This window comes from Camelus ferus, chromosome 6, assembly GCF_009834535.1.
Source record: "Camelus ferus isolate YT-003-E chromosome 6, BCGSAC_Cfer_1.0, whole genome shotgun sequence".
Lineage (NCBI taxonomy): Eukaryota > Metazoa > Chordata > Mammalia > Artiodactyla > Camelidae > Camelus > Camelus ferus.
Window position 1 is genome coordinate 59,528,736 of NC_045701.1, and position 20,627 is coordinate 59,549,362.

The 20,627-nt window shown below is 41.8% G+C and overlaps 1 protein-coding gene across 2 annotated transcripts; it reads right to left on the reverse strand.

Annotated features, from left to right (window-relative positions):
• Positions 1-6,397: 6,397 nt before the first annotated feature.
• SIX4 (SIX homeobox 4) lies at positions 6,398-18,807 on the reverse strand. 2 transcript variants are annotated; one of them, XM_032482141.1, is made up of 4 exons: positions 18,726-18,807; positions 17,672-18,516; positions 14,236-14,924; positions 6,398-10,837 (listed from the first exon to the last, which is right to left on the reverse strand). In XM_032482141.1, exons 1-4 carry the CDS (start codon positions 18,726-18,728, stop codon positions 10,041-10,043), a joined length of 2,334 nt encoding a protein of 777 aa, XP_032338032.1. In that variant the 5' UTR covers positions 18,729-18,807; the 3' UTR covers positions 6,398-10,040. The 2 variants fall into 2 exon arrangements, with proteins under 2 accessions (XP_032338032.1, XP_032338031.1); XM_032482140.1 differs by lacking the exon at positions 18,726-18,807 and having other exon boundaries at positions 17,672-18,631.
• Between the last annotated feature and the right edge of the window lie 1,820 nt (positions 18,808-20,627).

A 20,627-nucleotide genomic window follows, 5' to 3' on the forward strand; every position in this document is an offset into this window, starting at 1 on the left:
TGCTAAGAGCACAGGCCACAAAAGCAAAAATAGACAAATGGGACTATATCAAACGTAAAAACTTTTGTTCACCAAAGGACATAATTGACAGAATGAAAAGGCAGCCTATGGAATGGAAGAACATATTTGCAAATCATATATCTTTAAAGAGGTTAATATCCAGAATATATAAAGACCCACAAGATCCTGGCTTCAATCCCCAGTACCTTCACTGAAAATAAATTAATTAAATAAATATTTTAAAAAAGCTCATTCAGCTCATTCAGAATATATAAAAAAGTCCTACAATTCAACAACAAAAAATCAAATAACAGGTTAAAAAGGGAGCAAAGGACTTGATACACATTTCTCTAAGTGGCCAAAAAGCAGAGGAGGAGTGAAATTTAAAAAAAAAAAAATCTTTTTACAATTAACTATTGCCTATAAAGTTTAAAATCCTTATTATAGATGCTGTATCTTCCACCTAGAACATCCTTTCTCTCTGCCCTGCCAGCGTGCTCCTACTCACTCTGTAAAATGCAATACCACCTTGCCTGTGGGGACTTACACAACTCCTAGGGACATGTACATCCCTCTTTTGTTGCATTTCAGCATGAATAGCTTGTATGTCCATATCAATCCACTTAACTTAGTTCTTAGATGCTAAGACTGACCTGTCCATTTTTGAATCCTGAGTGACGAGCCTGGCACTTGGCACGTGGACACCGGGGTTTCACTTAAATTAAGGAAATTGATCCAACAAAGCAGAGCTTTGAGAGCTTTTCTGGTCTCCTGGTATTTATAGAGACTGTAAGTAATCCTTTATCACAATTTTGCTTCTCTGGTACAGGAGCTTGGGCCCAAATCACAGGTCCAGTTTTATGTTTATGTGCAAAGGCACTGGCATTTTTAAGATTTTACCGTCATCAAATTGGCACTGGGGAGCTCACATCCCCACTGAATGTTGACATATTCTTTAATTTACAGCACTGAAAATGAGTGGGGGACATCTGTGACATCTATGACCCAGACCCCGGAGAAGTATGCATATAAGGTATACGATCGCCAGGCATATAGAGTAATAAGATCAGATTTAGGGTATTATATCAAAACTTAACTGTTTCTTTTTCTCTATAACAATTATCTTGGTTTACAGACACATCTAACAGTTTTCATGGAGAAGCCTGAAAAAAGAGGTCTGTCAATGTGAACTAATGAAAAATTCAGAATTATAAAAGAAAACTGGCAGTTTTGTTTGTAGGCCATATAATAACTTAGAAAATTTTTTCTTGTAGGCTCCATATGGAGATCTGCTGTGATAAACAGAGAGGATTACGTTGTATTGTATTTAATATTCCAAAGGCTACTATATTTGATAATGCTTCTAAGGGATTTAAAGTATTTGATAAATAGCTTTCCACCTAAGATACTTTACATATTGACCCAATCTGGTTCATGTATTTAATTTACATTGTTAATATGCATCATTTAAAATAAAATAACTACTGGCTGATGATCTTCAGTGTCTCTGCACCATCTACACATTGCCCTGAACAGTTAAAACTTCAATTTGCATTGGGATTTAGGTCAGTAATAGAGAAGCTACTGCATGGATCCTCACTGCTTAAAGTGTGGTTCCCAGGCCAGTAGTATTAGCATCACCTGGAAGCTTGTTAGACAAAAATCTCAAACTTCACCCCAGGCCTATCAAGTCAGAATCTACATTTAAACAAGATCTCCAGGCTATTTATATGCACATTAAAATTTGAAAACACTAGTTTAGGGTACTCATCTCCAAAACAGGGTACATATTCTCCAAGGGATGTCCAAGAAGATTTCTTGGGGGAATGTAAACAATAATAAAAACTTATTTATCTCTATATATTTGTATAATTTTGATTTTGTGAATTTTAATAATATGTGTCTATTGCATAGTATTACATGAATATAAATTGAAATAATAAAAATAAAATAAAGTAGCTAAAGGCAACATTTAGTCTAATTTATTCCTCCTTGAAAAAAACACAAATTCTGTTTTAATATAGCTTGGCACATACTGTGAGCTCAGCATTATAACACTATCAAGTTTGTTACCTGATACAAAAACCCTGTACCTGTCCTTGGGAAGACAGATATGTGTTAAGATATCAGAGTATGACTGTACAATGAGACTAGAAGTGAGGGACTCCTACTGGGTGAGATTGTATGTAGTCCTACGGCTAGTGTGTTCCTTGGAGATATTTTGGAAAATCTACCTGCGATGATTGGGAAAGGACACTTGATCACTTTTAAGACCCCTGATGATTATTCATGCAGGGGCAGAATTTATCCATCTTCATTCCCATTAGGTGCTAATAAAATAAATTTGCCAAGGAATGAGTAATACATTTATACTAAGATATTCAAGGCCATCCATCTGTTAAGGAACACAGTAAGAATGTATTTACTAAGAAATAAAAAGAATACAAACTTGTATTCTATTCCCTAACTTTAACCAAATGAATATTTTGGGTTTCTCTTTGGCACATCTCCTATGTAGTTCACATCATAAAAAGTAAAGAAAACAAAACAAAAACACCTAAAACAACCCTCGTTTTCCTATGACTAATTTTTTATGGTTTAATTATAGCTAATGACTTTTTAACACAGGAATCCTTTTGAAGGAAAATGATCCAGGCTCTGGATAAGATGTGTGTGGGAAAACTACACTTAATTGTTTTCAGAGGATCCAACAGCTCAGATTGATAGCCAGTAGGGAAGGGGAGCACACAAAGAAAGGAAACATTCTTTTCCTCCACTTATCCATCCTCTCCTTATTCCCCAAATTCTCTCTCTCTCTCTCTTTCTCTCTCTCTCTCTCTCTCTCTCTCTCTCTCTCACACACACACACACACACACACACACAAGTCTGGTGTGTTTAGAAATAGGGAACACCTTGCTCAGTTTTATTAATCTGCAACTTGTCACCTGTGATTCCAGCTTGGTTCTTTTGGTCTTTAAAAGGCTTCCTTAAAATGCAAATTCCCTGGGGGTGGAGGATTGGGCTTTTCCTACCTTAAACTGTTAACCACCAACACCAGGATTATCACTTAAGGCTCTTGGGGAGGTAGGGCAATACATGAGGGAAGGGCAGACCCATTAGAGAACAAAGTGGATACAGGTGAAGAAGGTAAAAGAGTTCAAAACCAGACCTGTCTCACCTAGCTCCACACCTCTAAATATTCCTAGGGGGTCACAGGTTGTTGACTCAATATCAATTATTTTATCTTACATTTGTAGCCCCTAGCAGGTCACAGTGGACTTTCACTCTGTAATTGATTTGATCTTCTTAACCTGTGGGGTTGGGGGAGCGAGTGCATTTTATTAACCTTTTTTCTTTTCTCATAACTACATAGATCTCAAATATAATGAGATCCAACATACCCATTTCAATGGAAAAAAAATAGACCCCAGAGGAGTGAGTTGACATTTCCCAAATCTAAAGGCTAATTAGAATCCAGATTTCCTGATGCCTACTCTCTACACTCTATTTACTATTCCTCACAGAGTCTTTATGCATCTGCTCAGTTCAGATACAGTAAGAATAGACCCACAGAAAGAATATTTTTAGAAAGTGTATCTATACATAAGTGTAAATAGCTTTTCTGTGTATCACTGCTATTTTGAAACATTGATCTAAAAAGGCTTAGTGAGTATCTTTTTGTTAATGCCCCCACTTGTCTGTCAAACTTTAGCCAACCTCTATCATCTGGAAGCCAGCCTCTATTTGGAAGTAAGTGGGAAAAACCTTGGAGCAGTGAGGAAAATAATTACCATAAAGACCACCCTCTAATGCTAGAAGATTCAAAGAACTACTCTCAGGCCCTACCCAAAATATATTGATTTATTTTTGTGCCCTAAATAGAGATAATACTTCAACCAGTTAAGCCATAAAGTTTCCTAATCTAAGCAAGTGAAATGATTTAAAGGGATGGATGACTGAGTCACTATTCATTCAACAATTTTTAAAGTGCCTACTATGCTCTGCTACACTAAATGCCAGAGAAACAGAGATGAAAGTGCTGAGAGGCAGACATAAAATTACAGTGATGTGAGAAGTGCCACACCAAAGGATGGTATAAGTTCCTGTCTGATCACAGAATGAGCCATGCACTGTTCTGTTTATGATGGTGAGACAGAGCTTCCACAGCATGTGACACCTACTGAGTCTTGGAGATTGGGTAGGTAAGAAATAATCTGGTCCCTTTGGGGAACAGATTCATGTGGCTAGAGATGTGAATAGACAGAGAGGTAGGGCCTGGGTCTTGGGGGCTTTGTATGTTAAGGAGTTAAAAGTGTATTTCATAGGCGATGGAGAGCCATTGAAGGTTCTAAACTGGAATGCACGGCTGGGGTAAGTCTTAAATTCTGAAAGTTCTACCTGAATATAGTTGTAATGTAGTCTGGAGTGAGACCCAGACATTGAGTACCAAGAAGGAGGAGGCTGCAATAATTCAGTCGAGAAATGCTAAGTGCCTCAACTGTAGCAGTAACCCTGGAAATGGAGGGAAAGGAACTGACTCAAGGCAGGAGACAAGCAGAGTTGGAAAGATGGCATGATCTGGTGAATGAAAGTGAGAGAAGACTCCAGAGGAAATCCCAGATTTTATATTTGTCCAGTGGATGAATGAGGGACACAGAGTGGGGAACAGTTTTAGGGTGAAGATAATCATTGAAATTTTCAGATGTAGAGTCATAGGTGACTTGGACATTCTGAAAATATCCATTAGGAAACAGGATCTACCAGCCTGAAGTTCAGGGCACAGGTTCAGGCTGGGACAATCATAGCAGGAAGCTGGCAGCTTTGGTGAAAAGCAGAAGGCAGAATAGACAGAAGGTTTAGAGAGCACAAAATTCTGGAAACATTTGTGGACAAACTGCCATACATGCTTCAAGAGCTCCTGACGTATGTCCTGTCCAACAGCTTAGGACAAAATGACAGTTTCCTAATTCCTGTCCTCACTCTTGCTTCCCACAACGACATTCTCCAAAAAATAGGCCAGTGATATTTTAAAGTGTAGTCATATATATCATTCCTTGCTTCTCAGAATCAAATCCAAACTATTTGGCACAGACCAATAAGGCTTTACCTGTGATCTGGTCCCTGCCTATTTCTCTGACTGGATCTCCTATCACATGACCCCTAGAGTGAATAACATTGTGATCTGGCCACTGGACTCCTCCCTCAGGAACTCGCTGTTCCCTATGTCTGGAATGCTCTTTTCTAGGTCTTGCAGGTTGGCTCCCTCATCACCATTCAAATCTCTGCTGAAATGTTACTTCCTCAGAGACCTTCCTTGTCCAATCTAATGTATGTCCCTGCTCCCCCATTCCCCATTCTCAATCCCTTTACCCTGTTTTTGACTTTAGAGAATTGACTATTGTCTGAGTGCATTTTGTTTGTTTACCATCTACTGTATTGGAAGTGGTGATGTACAAATGTTATCTTCTACAATTATTATTTTTAAGAGAAGCTGGGAAAGTGGGATAGGATCATATAGTTGAAGGTCTTGTATTTCCATTGAGGGATTTTAATTTGCTAGTTTCCAAGGAGCTACAAAAATGAAGTAGATCATTGACCTTGTCAAATGTTTTAAAATGTTTGTTTGGTTAAGATATTATAAAATGTAATCACTCTATAATATTCTGCCCCTACACTGTACCCACTCACTGAGACACTATTCATTTTAATTGGTTTACCTACATAGAAAATTCCTAAATAAATGAACTGAATGACAAGAAAATTAAAAAATCTAGTCATAATACCTGAAATCAATTTGATGGCTTTAACTAGTTTTGCCCTAGAATTTAAAAGTTGGTCCCAATCTGCTTTATTATCTAGTCTCTTCTACATTTCAGTGTGGGAGTCATACAAAATCAAATGTCATGCAATTTTAAAATGAGGACCAACCTGTACCAAGACTGAGTCTTCTACACACTCAGTAATGCAGTTCTGTCCACAGCTTTAAGCCAAACCACTGGTGGACCCAACTGTGGTGTAAGCAGGCTAATGGAAGTGTTTTGAAAATGGGTTACACTGAGCTCTTTCAATAAGGTTGGGATTGGAAAGATCCTCGGACCTCTCAATTTAATTCCATTAAACGTTACAGAATATCAGATTCAGATTTTGGGACACCTAAATGAGTAAGACATATTTCTTTCCTTTATGGCGGATGAAGTCTAATCATTTAGCTCTGAGTGTATGCAGTACAGTTAAGTGAATTGTGTAATTTTGTATAAAGATCAACAGAGATTGTTTTTCCAAAATGACGCCTCTTGTTCTTGTATTTGTCAGTCGATAAAGTGTTTGTAGATTTTTGTTTTTCTTTCCCTTAATCATTTCTGCTTTCCCAGGGATAAATAACTTTTTCAACATAAAGTACGTATAAATATAAAGTTTATTTAGCATAGTGTTTAGAAAAATAAGTTCACATCATTTCAGAAAACAAATAAAACACTTAATTGTCCAGGCATAAACCCCTATTACAGTACAACATACATACTTTAGATCTCTTTGGTTGGGTAATTAAGCACAGAAATGTTCTGGGACATGCTCTGTGTGCCATCACCTAACAGTGCAGTAAAGACTCTGTTACCCCACCCCATGATATACATTCTGTATAGATTTTCTCTTTGTGTAAGGCACAGTAAAACCATATTGAGTATATAATTGGTTGCCTCTAAACATACAGTACATGCAACAAAAGAATACAAAAATTTTGAGGACCCTGAAAGCCAAAATAGTCACATGCTATTTAATTTTGATTGATAAAATTCATGGTGGTAATATTAAATTAACATGAAGTGTATCAATTAGATACAAAATAACTGTTAAGTTCTATCATCTAAGTTCTAGGAAGACTTTGAAACAACTTTTACAAAATGTAATTCTTTTCCCCACAGTTTTCCTGAATTATTTATATTTTTATGATGAGATGATCTGTCAAAAACATCTTAAAGAATGAAGAACTTCTGGTTATGTACTAATGCACACTTGTCTAACATGTAGTAGGGCAGCCTGCAACACCTGCCCAATAATCCAGCTTTTAACATGCAAGACACAGGGGCATATACAGGGAGATTTTAAGGTCAGTGTGCAATTCAACTACGAATTTTATCTATGGCTATAACATCTACCTGCCTTTCATAACACAAGAAAGGCACTGAATCATGTGTACAACTCAGTCTTTTTGTTACTATGAATATACATGAGCTATAAAGCAGTATAAGACAGGTGCTCTTGCTTGACTGAGGAACAAATGCACCTTCTGTTTAAGTGACAGACTGTCCTCTACTGGATGTAACTAAGAGCTAAATGCCACATTCTGGCTGATAAGAGTGCATAGATAGGCTCATACCAAAAATCCCACAGCCAGCAACAGGGGTTGGGGTTTGCAGGGAGAGTTATTCACCCCTATTCTGATTCCTCTTTGGGGATCCTTAGAGGTGTCATTTGCAGCATCTTCAAGCATTGGTTTATGTCAGAGAGAAATTCTGCCACATGAACTCCAAGGGTTCTGAGTTTGGCCCTTGGTGTTGCAAGAAAACAAAAACCAAAACCAAAACCAGAAAACCATTTGCAATTCTGTGCAAGGAGATCATGGGGTTTATCTTATTTCATTCACATATATATGGGCTACATACCAACTGGCCCTTATTTTACTGAAAGAATAGAAAAGAACAATAAGTTCTTTATAGTGTGCATTGAGTCTTACCTGGTATATTGTGTTGCTACCTGGAGTAATTGTAGGGGTATAATTACATCATGTTGGAATATGAATAGGTTTCCTAGGTAAGCTTTTAGTTTTGTGCTATCTTTTTTTTCTCAAGGAAGAAAAGAGGAAGAACTGTGAATAAAAGAGAGGCTTATTATATTTTTGGAAGACATAAAACTTTTCCAGTTATATACATATAACATATATAACCTTTTAAACCTTCCCATCTTTCTTATTGGATGGGTATTTTAAAATAATTAACAAACTCTTGATATCCACAGCAATCAAGTGGAAAACATCATTTTCATGTAAACTACACTATAGAACCATGTAATTAATCTCAGTAACATGATCAGCACACACCCAAAGAAACAAGCTGTATAAGTAGTGGTGGAGTGGAAGAGAATTCTAAAACACCTGATGTAAAAAACAAAACAAAACAAAATAAAACACATGTACTTTCAGCAGTTTAGGAACATTCACCAATTTCATAAAGAATGGGATCAAAGTTCTTTATCAAAATGAAGGGGGAGGAGTTCTTCATAGGGTTCTTCATTTATGCCTGCAAGTTCCATTTGCAATAACAAGAAAAGTTAAATCCTCTATGGCCCTTATTCAACATGCTCAGCTGATAGGCATGCAGAGATCTAGAGTGGACCCTTTGTTCCGATCTTAAGGAAAGCAAGATGTGGTGACATCTTCCTGTTCAACAACTTTCGGTCATCTCTGAAGGGATCATTTTCTCACTTTTCTTGCTTTTCAGAGACCAGAGACTTTACTCACTACATAAATGTATTTGCATTGTTACACCTTGTGTTCAGAGTCCCGATAAAAGCTGTAACCACAGCTCACAACATTATCAAACAAGCTTCTTACAGAAACCCCAAAAGATTTACTTTTAAAGAAGACATGATAACATAGTGCAAACAACAGTCATATGTCATAATGTAACACCTGTTTCAAAATATTTAGAACTAAGTTTCAACAGGACAGAATATTCTACTCAACAGAATTTACGTTTTCTTTCTTTACTTTAAAATGGTTGTTTTCATAGCCTGCAGAATTGGTTTTACATGGTAGTCTGTAACTGTTACTTTCATTGTAATGGAAAGTATCAACAATAATTAGTTGTTGAGCCGTTTGCCTCACAAACATTATCTACAATAATATAAGTGAAACTTAAGTTCTTCAGATTTAAAGCAATTCTGTGGTGAAATTAACCCTGTTGGATAGTAGGAAAGAGTCATCAGTGCTTCTGTTGACACTTCTGTACCTTAGTAAGAATAATAAAAAGGCCACAAGGTAAGGCACATAGAATTCTATAGAAAATATATTTAAATGAATCAGAGAGTTGCTAAATAAAGAAAAAGGATGTAGGGGGGGGAGTACCAAAATTCCAATATTGGGAGTTAGATTTCCTGTTTCAGTGTTATTAATATTGACCTTAATAGACTCCTGATAAAAATCATTACTTTTAAAATCCTACAAAAAGTAAAACTTTGTTGGAAATAACTGTTCACTTCCTGTTCAAACAATAAAAATAAATTAAACAGTACGAAAACATTTTTCTTTTCAGTTCATAGTGTCTGAAGTATAAGAGAAACATATACAGCATAAATAAAATTCATTGTAATTACTCGAATCCTTGCTTATAGGACTAATATATTTACACTCATACTGAAGTTTATTTCAGAGTTTTTAGTGGAGTTGCAAACTTTCTCAGCCACACTGAACTATTAGCAATCACATTTGGAAATGTATAGAGACAAACCAAGACTTTCACAAAAATGCTGAAAAACAGAAAAGCATATATTCAAAAATATACCCTTAGGATAGTGGGGAGTACCACTTATGTTTCTTAACCTTACCAATGCCCATGGAGTAAAAGTAAACAAAAAGAACTGCATTGTTTCTAATGCTCTGTAGCAATATTTAATTTTCTACCTTAAGTGTATATACTTTTAATTAAAAAAAAAACTATTTATCAAGTTACATCTGACCTTAGAATTATATTAAGTCAACCAAATGATACACTTTGATTTCTTGATATATGTCATCTTGTTCCTCTGTCTCCATCTATTTAAAAGAGAACATATGTGAAAAAAAAAGGCTGCAGTAAAGCAGTTCTACTCCTGCATATTTAACTGTGATCTTCATGCAGATCAATCCAAAGTCTCTTGAATGCATTTACTTGTAAAACTAGTGTTTCCCTTTAAATGGGAAAATGCTTTATGTCCTCAGGGCTTCATGGAAAGATTTGCCTGCTGATGCCAGTGGGGAGGGGGAGGTGGAAACACAAAATTAAGTTTACAAATCTTGCATATCTTCATCCAATTGGACAGTCTGGAGCTTGGCAAGCTCTTTTTTGTCTGTTTCCAGGTCTTCACAGACAGTCTCGACCATGCCCTCTAGGACATACTTGGATTTGGAGTCCAGCATCATTAAGTTTCTTGTTGCTTTGTTCTCAGAATTTGTTAAGAAATTCTCTTTTATGTTAGCTACTGATTGCATAACCAAATGATGTTCTCTGACAAAATCCTGGTGTACTGTGGGGGATGGGTGACCCACCTGGTCTTCGGCTGTGGGAACTATTTCCCCAAGGGCAGCCTGGGTCATGGGGACTGATAATAGATCTTGACCAGTAATAAGGGAGCAGTTCTGAAGAGTTGCATAGTTAGTGTTGCTGACAGATGTCACAGTAGATTTGCTTGCCACAGGTGCAGACATTGGCTGGCTACCAGCAATGTCAGAGTTTAGCTCAGTGGGATTTAGTAGAGTAGGGGGAGTCAGGGAAAAATTCTGAGTTGGGGATACATTAACTAATGAGGAGGACAGTGGGTGTAGGCCACTCCCCGAGATAGTTTCAGAAGACAGGTTTGCATTTACTTGTGCATTCTGATTGACAGGCATCAACTGAGAAAATACCAGGCTCCTCTCCAAGCCCTCCTGTTTAACAGATCCTATAGTCTGGCCTGAATTAGGAACAGTGTATACCACTGCACTGGGAGCAAGAGAGCTCAAGAAAACCTTTCCTTGCTGGACTGTGGTGGACTCACTTGTAAATGTGCTCCCATCTGAAGTGCTTGAATTTACTGAAATATTACCTAAAAAAATAAAGTACAGATTATCACTGATGGAACTGAAAAGGAAAGAAAAAGGTTACTTTTTTTACACACATGATTCACCTTGACCACTTAAAACTACAGATTCCCAGGATTTGCTCCTGAGAATCTGACTCAGTAACTCTCAGAACAGGTGTATTTTTAACTCCCCGAGTAATTCTGGTGACGAAGTAGGAGCGAGAACTACTGATTTAGAAATCAAGTGTGAGAAAAATATCTTTTCCAAGTTCTAATTTCAGTCAAGTTTCTGGTTCATTATTACCAAGACTTGATATCTCTCAATTAGCTGATAGTTGTTGCTAGCTCTGCCAGTTACAACTAGAAAACACAAATGCAAAATAAATTGCCTTTATCCAGGACAAGCTCAGTAACTGACACAAAACAAACAGAGATGTAGAAGATACCACATAAAATGAGTTACCCTGGGGCTTAAAGTTAACCATATAAACCTGCACAGGCAAGCTGCAAACTTTCACCAAACTAACCATAAAGTAATGTCGAGTCAACAAAATACACACTAGGTTTTTTTCCCTTTTATGCTAATTCTGAATTCTTAGTGTTGTAGTGACTGACAGAAAGAATGAATAATAATGAAATGTGCTTTTTAAAATACAGATTAACTAAAGAAATAGAGCTAATGCTTCTCTAAAAGGTTTGTATCTTTTGAGGCTCTCACTATAATGTTCTACAGAGACCAGAAGTAGAAAAAGAAAGATAAGTAGGAAGCTGAGATGTTCAAATTAGCTAACTTAGACAATGTAGATGAATTAGACCTTCCCCCTAACTCTCATCATCAAATAAAACACTTTTTCTTCTGAGTCTTTACATAGGCACAGTGAAATAACGGCAATTATCTTGCCATTGAACGAAAGGTAGACATGGAGGGGGTTTGTGACAGGATAATTCAAATGGGTTATTTACCCTGATCGTGAATTAGATGTTCAATAAACTCATTATTTTGAGAAAACAACCCAATGTTAAAGTAAATATTATTAGGAGAAAGCCCAATGTTAAAGGTAATTCACCTAAAACATTTCTCTTTTTGAATTATTAGAATTGTGTTATATTGCCAGCTATATTGATAAATATATGTCACAGGGCTGTTTATATGTCTTCCAAACATTTTTAAGCACCCTAAAAGCAAAGGAATGTATTTAAACAAACAAAAAATGAAAACATTTTATTTGTACTTAAAAACATTTCTACATATGTTTGAGCTCTTCCCTAACATAAATCTTTGTTCCAGGCCAAATAAATGAAAAAGGTTTTAAAATTCTTGTTGGTTACTAAACTGCAGCAAAAGACATCTGAAATAGGTGTTTACTTTGCTGTGTGTATGTGTCTGTGAAATTGTTTGCCAGTCTATATGTGAACAAAATGATTCATTATTTTTCGATAGGGCCATATATAACATAAGAGATGTTACATTTTCCCAAACTGCTATTGAATATAAATAAAATTTCTGAATGGGTGGATATTATAACATACATAAATGCAGGAGGAAAGCAGATGTGATCTAAAAGTTGATATTTAAGTATAGCTGCAACTGAATTATAAATTGAACCTGCAACTGAATTAAGAATTGAACAGTAATTTCAAGTGAAAACCCAAGTGAAAAATGACATAGGTACTAAGTATAACTTTATAAGGATGCTTTAAAAAAAAAAGCCCTTATTTTTAAAATCCTTTAAAGATGTAGGCATTCTGCTTTTCTATATAAATTTCAACTACAGAAAGATAATCTACCCTGTCCAGTCATTTTTTAAGAAAGGCTCAGTATCTGCTTTAAGACAGGCTGAATCCCCAAAAGCTTTATTGAGAACCGTAATACACAATTACTACAAGGGAATGTTGCTTTCTGGATCCATCTGGTTAAACTTACGTCTTCAACTCACCTAGACAGTCTAAGGATTGACGGCTCTGTCATTTGATCTTAGCTATTTTAACTGAAAATGCTGCTCTTATTCATGTTAAATGTCCCATTTTGAGAATTAGCCATTAGTCTGTAATAATTTTCTATGGCAGCGCTTTTTTAGATTATGTGTGAGAAATAGCCCTCCTTTTCTCCTCCCCAATGTACATACCATGCTTTTTGTTCAAATTTTGTTGTCTTTAAAATGTTACCTATTTGGAAATTTCCTAAAGAGAGAAAAAGGGTTAGATCTACATTAAAATATTATAAAACTAAGCACTTTGGCTTTCCCTGTGGTTTTCCTATTTCTGTCCTATGTTGGATAGTGACTTAGCTTAATCCTTTCCATAGCCTGGAACAATGAAGAAATAAATAGCATGCTGCAGGGCTGTTGTGTTTTACTATACTACCATTTTACCCAAAGAGAAACAAATGTACAGAGTGGAATTTACTCCACAACAATTTTTCTATTAATGCCTCAAATAAACTGAAGTAGATCATAGCTGTGGAAACCAGAGTTGTGCATAGATTGATTTTGGGTGGGGGGGATAAAACTATTTTATAGGAAGATGATCTTTAAGGCAAATAATTATTTATTTTGCTTTGGTAAAAATCTGGACTTTCAGATTTGCTTCCAGGAAGGCAAACATGCACCAACATCTCCCACTCCTGAATTCAAGGGGCCCTGCAACCTCCACTGCTGTTCTAACCATTCCTGTTTCTATGGAGAAACAATGACACAGAGCCATCCAGATTTGCTTGAAGTCATGGAAGAACTGGCATATCAGCCTCAAGTTTCCTGCATTTCAGATCAGTGCTTTCTCTAGCAGATGCCTTAGTAAAGCCACAAACGTATAAAATAAGGCTTACAGTTGCCTCCAGAAGTGAACGCACATATTTAGGGGGCAAGTATACATGCAGAGCAATAGACACCCAATCACACATTCCTCTGGTTTTCCTTTAGGTCTGTTAGTCTTACAGAAGGAACATGAATCAAATACAAACGATCCAGTCTTTCGATTGCTCTTCTAAAACACCTTTTGGTCAAATAAATAACGCTTACGTGAAGTGTACACATTCTTACCAACTGCTTGACTCATTTTGTGTTCTTAGCAATATTATTAATTTTTAATCTTAAAAGGTCAAGCGATGGGTTATTTTGTAAGCACTGATTGACTTAGCATATTTCTATAATTGTAGAACTGGCAGGACTCGCTGTGAACTGTATTTTTCCATTCAGTTGTTGGGAAAATAAAATCCCACCCCCATGATGCCAGGGAACAAAGCAAGCTGGATATTACATGGATGTTGTGAAGAAGGAGAAACAAATCAAGGCTATTCTGCAGCTGTGGCAGCCAGTAAGGTACCTCAACAGCAACAGCAATCTATAGCTCTCACCAAGTGCGTCATTTACAGCATCTGGCTAAAACATTTACTGGTGCATTATGGTACCAAACAAGACTTTTACCTTGTGAAGCTGCCACTGAAACAGGAGGCAGTTGCAGTGGAGAGAATCCAATGCTCCCATTAAGGAATTGGCTGTTTGCTCCGGAACTGGGGATCTGGACGATGCCATACTGGTTAATTTGCACTGGTGTGGTAAAAGTCACTACAGAGCCTCCATCCTGGGAAGCCACTGTTTGAATACCTTCTCTTTTCACCTCAGTGCTGGGTATCAGCCCTGGGAAGGACACTGGAGCACTGGGGCTGTAGGAGGTGGTGGCTGCTGAGTTAGCTGAAGAACTCTGGAGAACTTTGAATTCCTTCACATCCTGGGAGGTAGACCCCAGTATGTCAGTCATGGATATACCATTGCTCACAATGTTTGATGCCATTTTTGGTGGGCTCAGTGACACTGTCTGTGTGTTTCCCACACTTAATCCATTAAGGATAACTCCATTGGGTCCCTGAATGAAAGAATTACCATTAAGGAAGACAGGTGAAGTACTTGCAGGTACCAAACTTCCGTTCAACAAAACTCCAGAAGAGCTTAATGATATTTTAGCATTTCCAATTTGTTGCATATATATTGGCTCCATGTTACTGGAAAGGCTGAGGTTGGTGACACCATCAGATGAACCGGAGAGTGGATGAGGAGACAAATCTTCATGACCCTTGCTGGATTCATCTTCAGTGCTAGGATTGCCATCTGACTCACTGTATAGAGGGGGAAATCAAGACATCCAGAAAGTCAGGGGCACAACATTCTACATTGTGTCATTTGTTTGGAAAACCAGCTTCTAACCCCGTTAAAGGCAGTATTTGAGTAAAGTGCAGCAGGAAATCCTTTAGTCTTATTTTAGCTATGATGCCTTTCAGTAGATTCTGACCAGACTATCTGGGAAAATGACCTCTCATAGCCCAATCATTTTTGTTAATAATAAATTCAGGAAAAATCCAGAGATCTGAAAGATGTAAACTCAGCTAGTAGGATTTACAGGAAAATTGGAAATACATTCTTATATCACTGAAGTTATTCCTTACTGTTAAATATGCTGCTACCTATAGCATAGAAAAAACTCATTAAAAGAGGCTGTAAGTCTTTTCTGTTTGGGAAGTCTTTCCCTTCCCCTCGAACCAATTCAGATTAGTGTGATTTTGGAGGTAAATGAAACTGCCAAAGGAGCAGGAGGTGAGAAGTACTGTTTTGTTTGCCAGTTAGTGAACAAGAGATCATACTCTCACCTGCTCCCAAACTTCTACTCCACCAGACTGACAACTGTCTCATTCAACAAAGTGGCGGTCCTTGTAGGAAAAGCACTTTCAACCCAAGAACCGTTAATGTGCAGCCGCCTTTGAATCCAAAGGAAGCCATAGGGGCCTATTTAACATACACCAACCAGTGCCGTGGTGAGGTGGGGGGGAAACGGTGTGGGTCACTCAGAGGCCTTGTACCTATCAGACCTCCTTTCCCCGGCATCCTCAGTCCTTGTTCTGTTCTGGACAGGACTGTGTTCCTCAGCTCCCCGATTTGGGGGAAACACCACATCCGGGAAGGGGTAGTTTCCCAAATGGGGGTTTCCCATTTGGTCCGGACTGGGAGGGGGAGGAACGGGGGGTAGGACAGAGGCAGTTCGGAGCGCTGTAGGACTTAGCCCAGCAGAGGATCCGACATCCCAGCAGCGCCCTACGGTCGGTTCGCTTGCTTGCCGAGGGGAGGAGATTACTCGGGCTTTGGGCTGCGGGGCCAGGAGCGCAGAAAGCGCTTTGATTTACGAGCTGAGGCTGAGCCGCCGTCGCCGTCTGCGAGGGTGACTCACCGGGGGTGCGGGTGGGAGGCAGATCCGGAGAGGGGCCTCAACCAGGCAACTGGGCCGGGGGCGGGGATGTGGAGATGTGGGGGGGGGTGCACAAAGCCCGCAGAGTGTGGCGGGGGAGACTGGGGGAACGCTCCCGGCGGGGGAAACGAGGCAGCCCGGCTGCTGGCCTGTGCGCCGAGCCCGCTCCTCACCCCCCCCCCCAGCCCCCTGCCCGGCGGATTCCTTCGGCTACAGGATCCGCTGCCTAAAGCAGGCGCCGGGCAGGTGGTGTGGCGTTACCAACGTGCCTCCTCTGGGTCTCCCCGCAATCTGCAGAGGGGTGCACGCAGGTCGCAATGAGCGTTTTGTTTTGGTTACCGCGAGGCCGGGCTCTAGCACAGAGCCTCCCTCCCTGCCTCGGGCGAGAAACGCCGGAGCCGTAGGTCGGGCCCCCGCAGGAGCGCAGGACAGGAGCGGCCGGCGGCGGGCGCTGGAATGCGCCGGATGATCACCTTCTCCTAGCCGGGCTGGGCTCCCCGGCTCCCAGATTCCTTCCCCGAGCAGAACCTTCGAGCTGCTTTTGGATTCTTTCTCTCCAACCCCCGCGGGGCTGGAGACACCATCCCTTTAGGCGATTTTCTCCTTACTTTATTTCTCCCAAAAATACACACAGAGACAGACAGACCAGGTGTCTGATTCAGGAGGACGCACAAAACTCGGCATTTTGTACCAGTTGGGAAAAAATACCTGATAGTCAAAAGTTCAAAATCACCAGGGTGGGCGCTCAAGGAGGTGCGGAGTGGATAGCGCCCCCATTCCTTTCCTGCCGTCCACCTTGTGCCAGCCTGCCCCCACCCCCAGCCACCATGCCAGGAGGGAGCCACGCAGTGTTGGGGGCCGAAGCAGCAGCCCTGTATCCCCACCACTCCGACGACGCTGAAATCTGATCCGAAGGAGTTCAGAATCAGGTTTCAAAACACGGCACAGCCGAGCTGCACCAACACCCCACAGTTGCCGCGGCCGCGAAGGGAACCACAGCGGGCAGGGTGAATGATTAACTCTGTCATATAAAAAACCTCGACGTCCCCAGACCCCTTTGTGTGCCGCCAGCCCCCATCAACTTTTTCCTCCCTCCCGAGCGGCCACGGCCACCTCCAGCACAGGCCTAGGGTAGCCGAACCCTGGGGGGTCTGGGAGCGTGTGCGCGTGCTGGGCTGGTGTGACCCCGTGGAGGTGCAGACCCCGGCCGGCGCTGGCAACCTCCGTGGGCCTCGGGCGGCAGCGAACTGCCTTTCCGGCGCCTACACACACTTCTTAGCCCAGCCAGAAGCGGGGAGAGAGTGGCAACTTCAAAGCCAGCGGGATGGGGGTGGGAAACCGGGCGGCAGTGACCAGTCGAGGTGGAGGCGGGGACTGAGACCTAGGCGGGCGACCAGAAACTTCTGGGGGGAGGTGGGGGAGGGTAAGGAGTGAGGTTCCCCCGCCCCTCTCCACCGCCGCCCCCACTCCAGCGGCGGAGAGAGAGGTGGGGGGTGGGGAGAGGTGGGCAGCCGGACCAGGCTGGTGGGGAAGGTAAGCGCCATGTTTGCGAGCACTTGGAGGAAAAGAAAGCTGGGAAGGGGGTGGGGGAGAGGAAGGGGGAGGAGAAGTAAAGTTGGCGCTCACCTTTTGGACTGGGTCTCAGAGGGGTTCCGATCGCGCTGCCGGCGGTTCTTGAACCAGTTGCTGACCTGGGTGAGGGAGAGGCCGGTGATCTTGGCCAGGTGCCGCTTCTCGGCGGGCGAAGGGTAGCGATTCTGCTTATAGAGCTCCTTGAGCGCGTTGCGCGACTTCTCCTTGAAACAATACACCGTCTCCTCGCCGTCCCAGATGGTGCGGGGCAGGGGGAATTTCCTGCGCAGCCGGTACTTGTCCACGGCGCCCAGCGGCCGGCCGCGGGCTCGCTCGGCCTCGGTGTAGCGCGCCTTGTACCAGAGCTGCTGCAGCAGCGGGTGGTTGGCCGATTCGAAGCTGTGGCTCTCGAGGATGCTGTAGAGCTCAGGGTAGATGCCCTGGTGGAAAGCCACCAGCGCCCGCGCCTTCAGCAGGCTCTCGTTGCCACGTAGCAGGTCGCTCTGGGGCAGGGACCACAGGAACCGGGCCAGGCGGTCCAGGTTGCCCCCCTGCTGCAGCGCCTCGCACACGCAGGCGACATGGTCGGGCGAGAAGGCCAGTGGGGTCTGCGCGGCGGCGGCGGCGGCCGCGGCGTGGTGGTGCCTGCCCAGAAGTTCCGAGTGGAGTTGTACCTGATCCGCCGCCGCTCCGGCCGCCGGTGCTGCCGCCACTGCCCCTTCCTCTCCGCTCACCCTGGCAGCGGCAGCCGCGGCGTCCCCCGACTCCAGGGGGAAAGGGGCTGGAGCCGGGGGGCTCAGCCCCGCCGCCGCGCCCCCCGCCACTTCTCGGGGCGCCTCCTGCCCTTCCGAGGCGCTTTCCATCCCATTCTCCTGCTTGATGTCCGCCGCACTTGCAATCTGCCCGGTGGGGGAGGAAGAGGACATTTTTTTGTTGTTTATTTTCCTCCCTCCCTCACTCCCTCGCACTCTTTTCCTCTTTCTTTCCCCCTCTCTTACTCCTCCTTCTTCGCCTCCCTCCCCCCTCCCCCCCTCCGGAAAGCCCACTCCCTCCCTCCGGGTTTCGGCTGGATCTGGCCGATCAGGTTTCCCCCCGGCCACGCAGTCACCATTAAGATAGCTGCTAGAGCAAAGTAGTGTAAAAGGATAGCTGCTTTCTGCCGTTCCCCCAACGTGACTCCTCGGGTTGCTGCATACTATATGGCACTGGCGGCCCGGCCGGCCCGGCCGCGCCACCTCATTGGCTATTTCACATTCAGAGGGAGGAGGAGACACGGTTTCTATCCCTGTCGATCACCCGCCTCCCACTCCACCCCTTGCCTTTCCCTCTCCCCCTGACCCCCAGGCACCTATACCTGAAGGGAAACACCAACATTCTTTTCAGGCCCTGCGCCTGGGCAGGAACGTGCCTAAAGTGGCCTGAAAACTGGGCAACAGACTCTTCCAAGGAGAGTCCCTGTGATTCCAGAGGGAATATTAATTGTGTGGCCTCAAGGTCCGTTCCTAAACTCTTAACAAAGAGACCACCCTCAGCATCTAGATGACAAAATTTCAGAGGACAATTCAGCCGCTTCCCTGGTATTTCTCTACTCCCCTTTACCGGCTCACAACCCCCAGCCGTTCTGCTGTCTTTATTAAGGATTTTGTATTCAAAACGGTCAAGAGTAAAATGGCAGTCGGGAATGCCCAAAGGGGGAAGCATATATAGTAAATTAAAATTCCAAAGGGAGAAAAGTACTTAAAAACGGTATAAATAGCCCACTGAGAAGACAGAAAAAAAAAAAAAAAAAAAAAGAAGCCTTCACAAAATGTGTTTAACCTTAAGGCACTTGGAAGGCTGGCAACCCAACTGAGTTGAACATGATGCAACCAAGCACATAAGATGTTTAACCATATGTCTATCCTGGGTCAGCAGGGTGGAAGAGATCTAAGTTTTAGATTGTAACAGGATGGAAATTTAAGTCTTGTATATGAACATTTTTATGTAAGTGTATGAATAGTTCTTTGGACATGATATTCCTAGTAGAAACCATCTCTGTGTGCAGGTGTCTTGGAGGAAATCAGTGTGGGATCAGCAGTGTTTCCACATCATAGACAGATGGGAGAATGCCCTCTGGTCTGAGGTGAAGTGCCTGGCGGTGGAGCCTGTTGCTTTTTGCAGCATCTCTTTCGTTCATAGTTTGCATGAGGTCTTAACTCAAAAAAGGATAAACCCATCTCTGCTTCTCTAATTACTCTGGGTCAGTTGGGTCTGCCTACTGGTATGTTTCTTCAAAATCCAACAGTTTAATGACATCATCCTAACCTTTACTTCAGGGTGGACTTGTATTGTTTCTGCTTCCCAATTCGCCATGACTGCTTACTTCAGCATATTATAAAGCAGCTGTTTAGGTCACCTGCTGTCATGATCAGCTTGGTGAGGTTTTCTTTTTTGTGGACAGGCTGCATTTTATTGCTGGCCAACAACCAGGATGTCATTTGATTTTGGACTAAACTTACTTTTGTATTTCCCTAATGAAGCCAGCACTGACATCCCTGGTAGATACAAAATTTGTAATTATAGAAAAGAGCACATGTTTCCACCACATTGAAAATACCCAGTTAGGTATCGGTTCTGGACAACATCTGAGATTCATAACTATCTTGAATTTGACAAAAGATGCTTTTTATTTTAGGACAATTTAGACTTACAGTAAAGTCATGAAAAGAGTACAGAGAGTTCCCACTTACTCTTTACCTAGTTTCCCCTAAAGTTAACATCTTACATTATAATGACACATTGTCCAAACAAATTAACACTGGTACAATACTGTTAACTAAACTCTAGATTTTATTTGGATTCACCGGTTCTTCCACTAATGTCTGTCTTCTGGTGCATGATCCAATCCAGGATACCTCATTCCATTTAGTTCTTTGAATTTTTAAAGCATATTTACCAGAGCAAGGTAGACAGGAGGTAGTGTGGTTTAGTGGAAAGGATGTGGATTTGCAGATCAGATAGCTAGGTGTAG

Bases quoted from the DNA above. Each gene is read 5' to 3' on its own strand.
- SIX4 (XM_032482140.1), bottom strand. From the start codon at position 18,543: ATGTCCTCTTCCTCCCCCACCGGGCAGATTGCAAGTGCGGCGGACATC. The intron at 14,925-17,671 runs GTGAGCGCCAAC...CCCTCTATACAG, and splicing joins TCTGAGACCCAGTCCAAAAG to TGAGTCAGATGGCAATCCTA. The intron at 10,838-14,235 runs GTAAAAGTCTTG...TTATTTTTTTAG, and splicing joins TTCAGTGGCAGCTTCACAAG to GTAATATTTCAGTAAATTCA.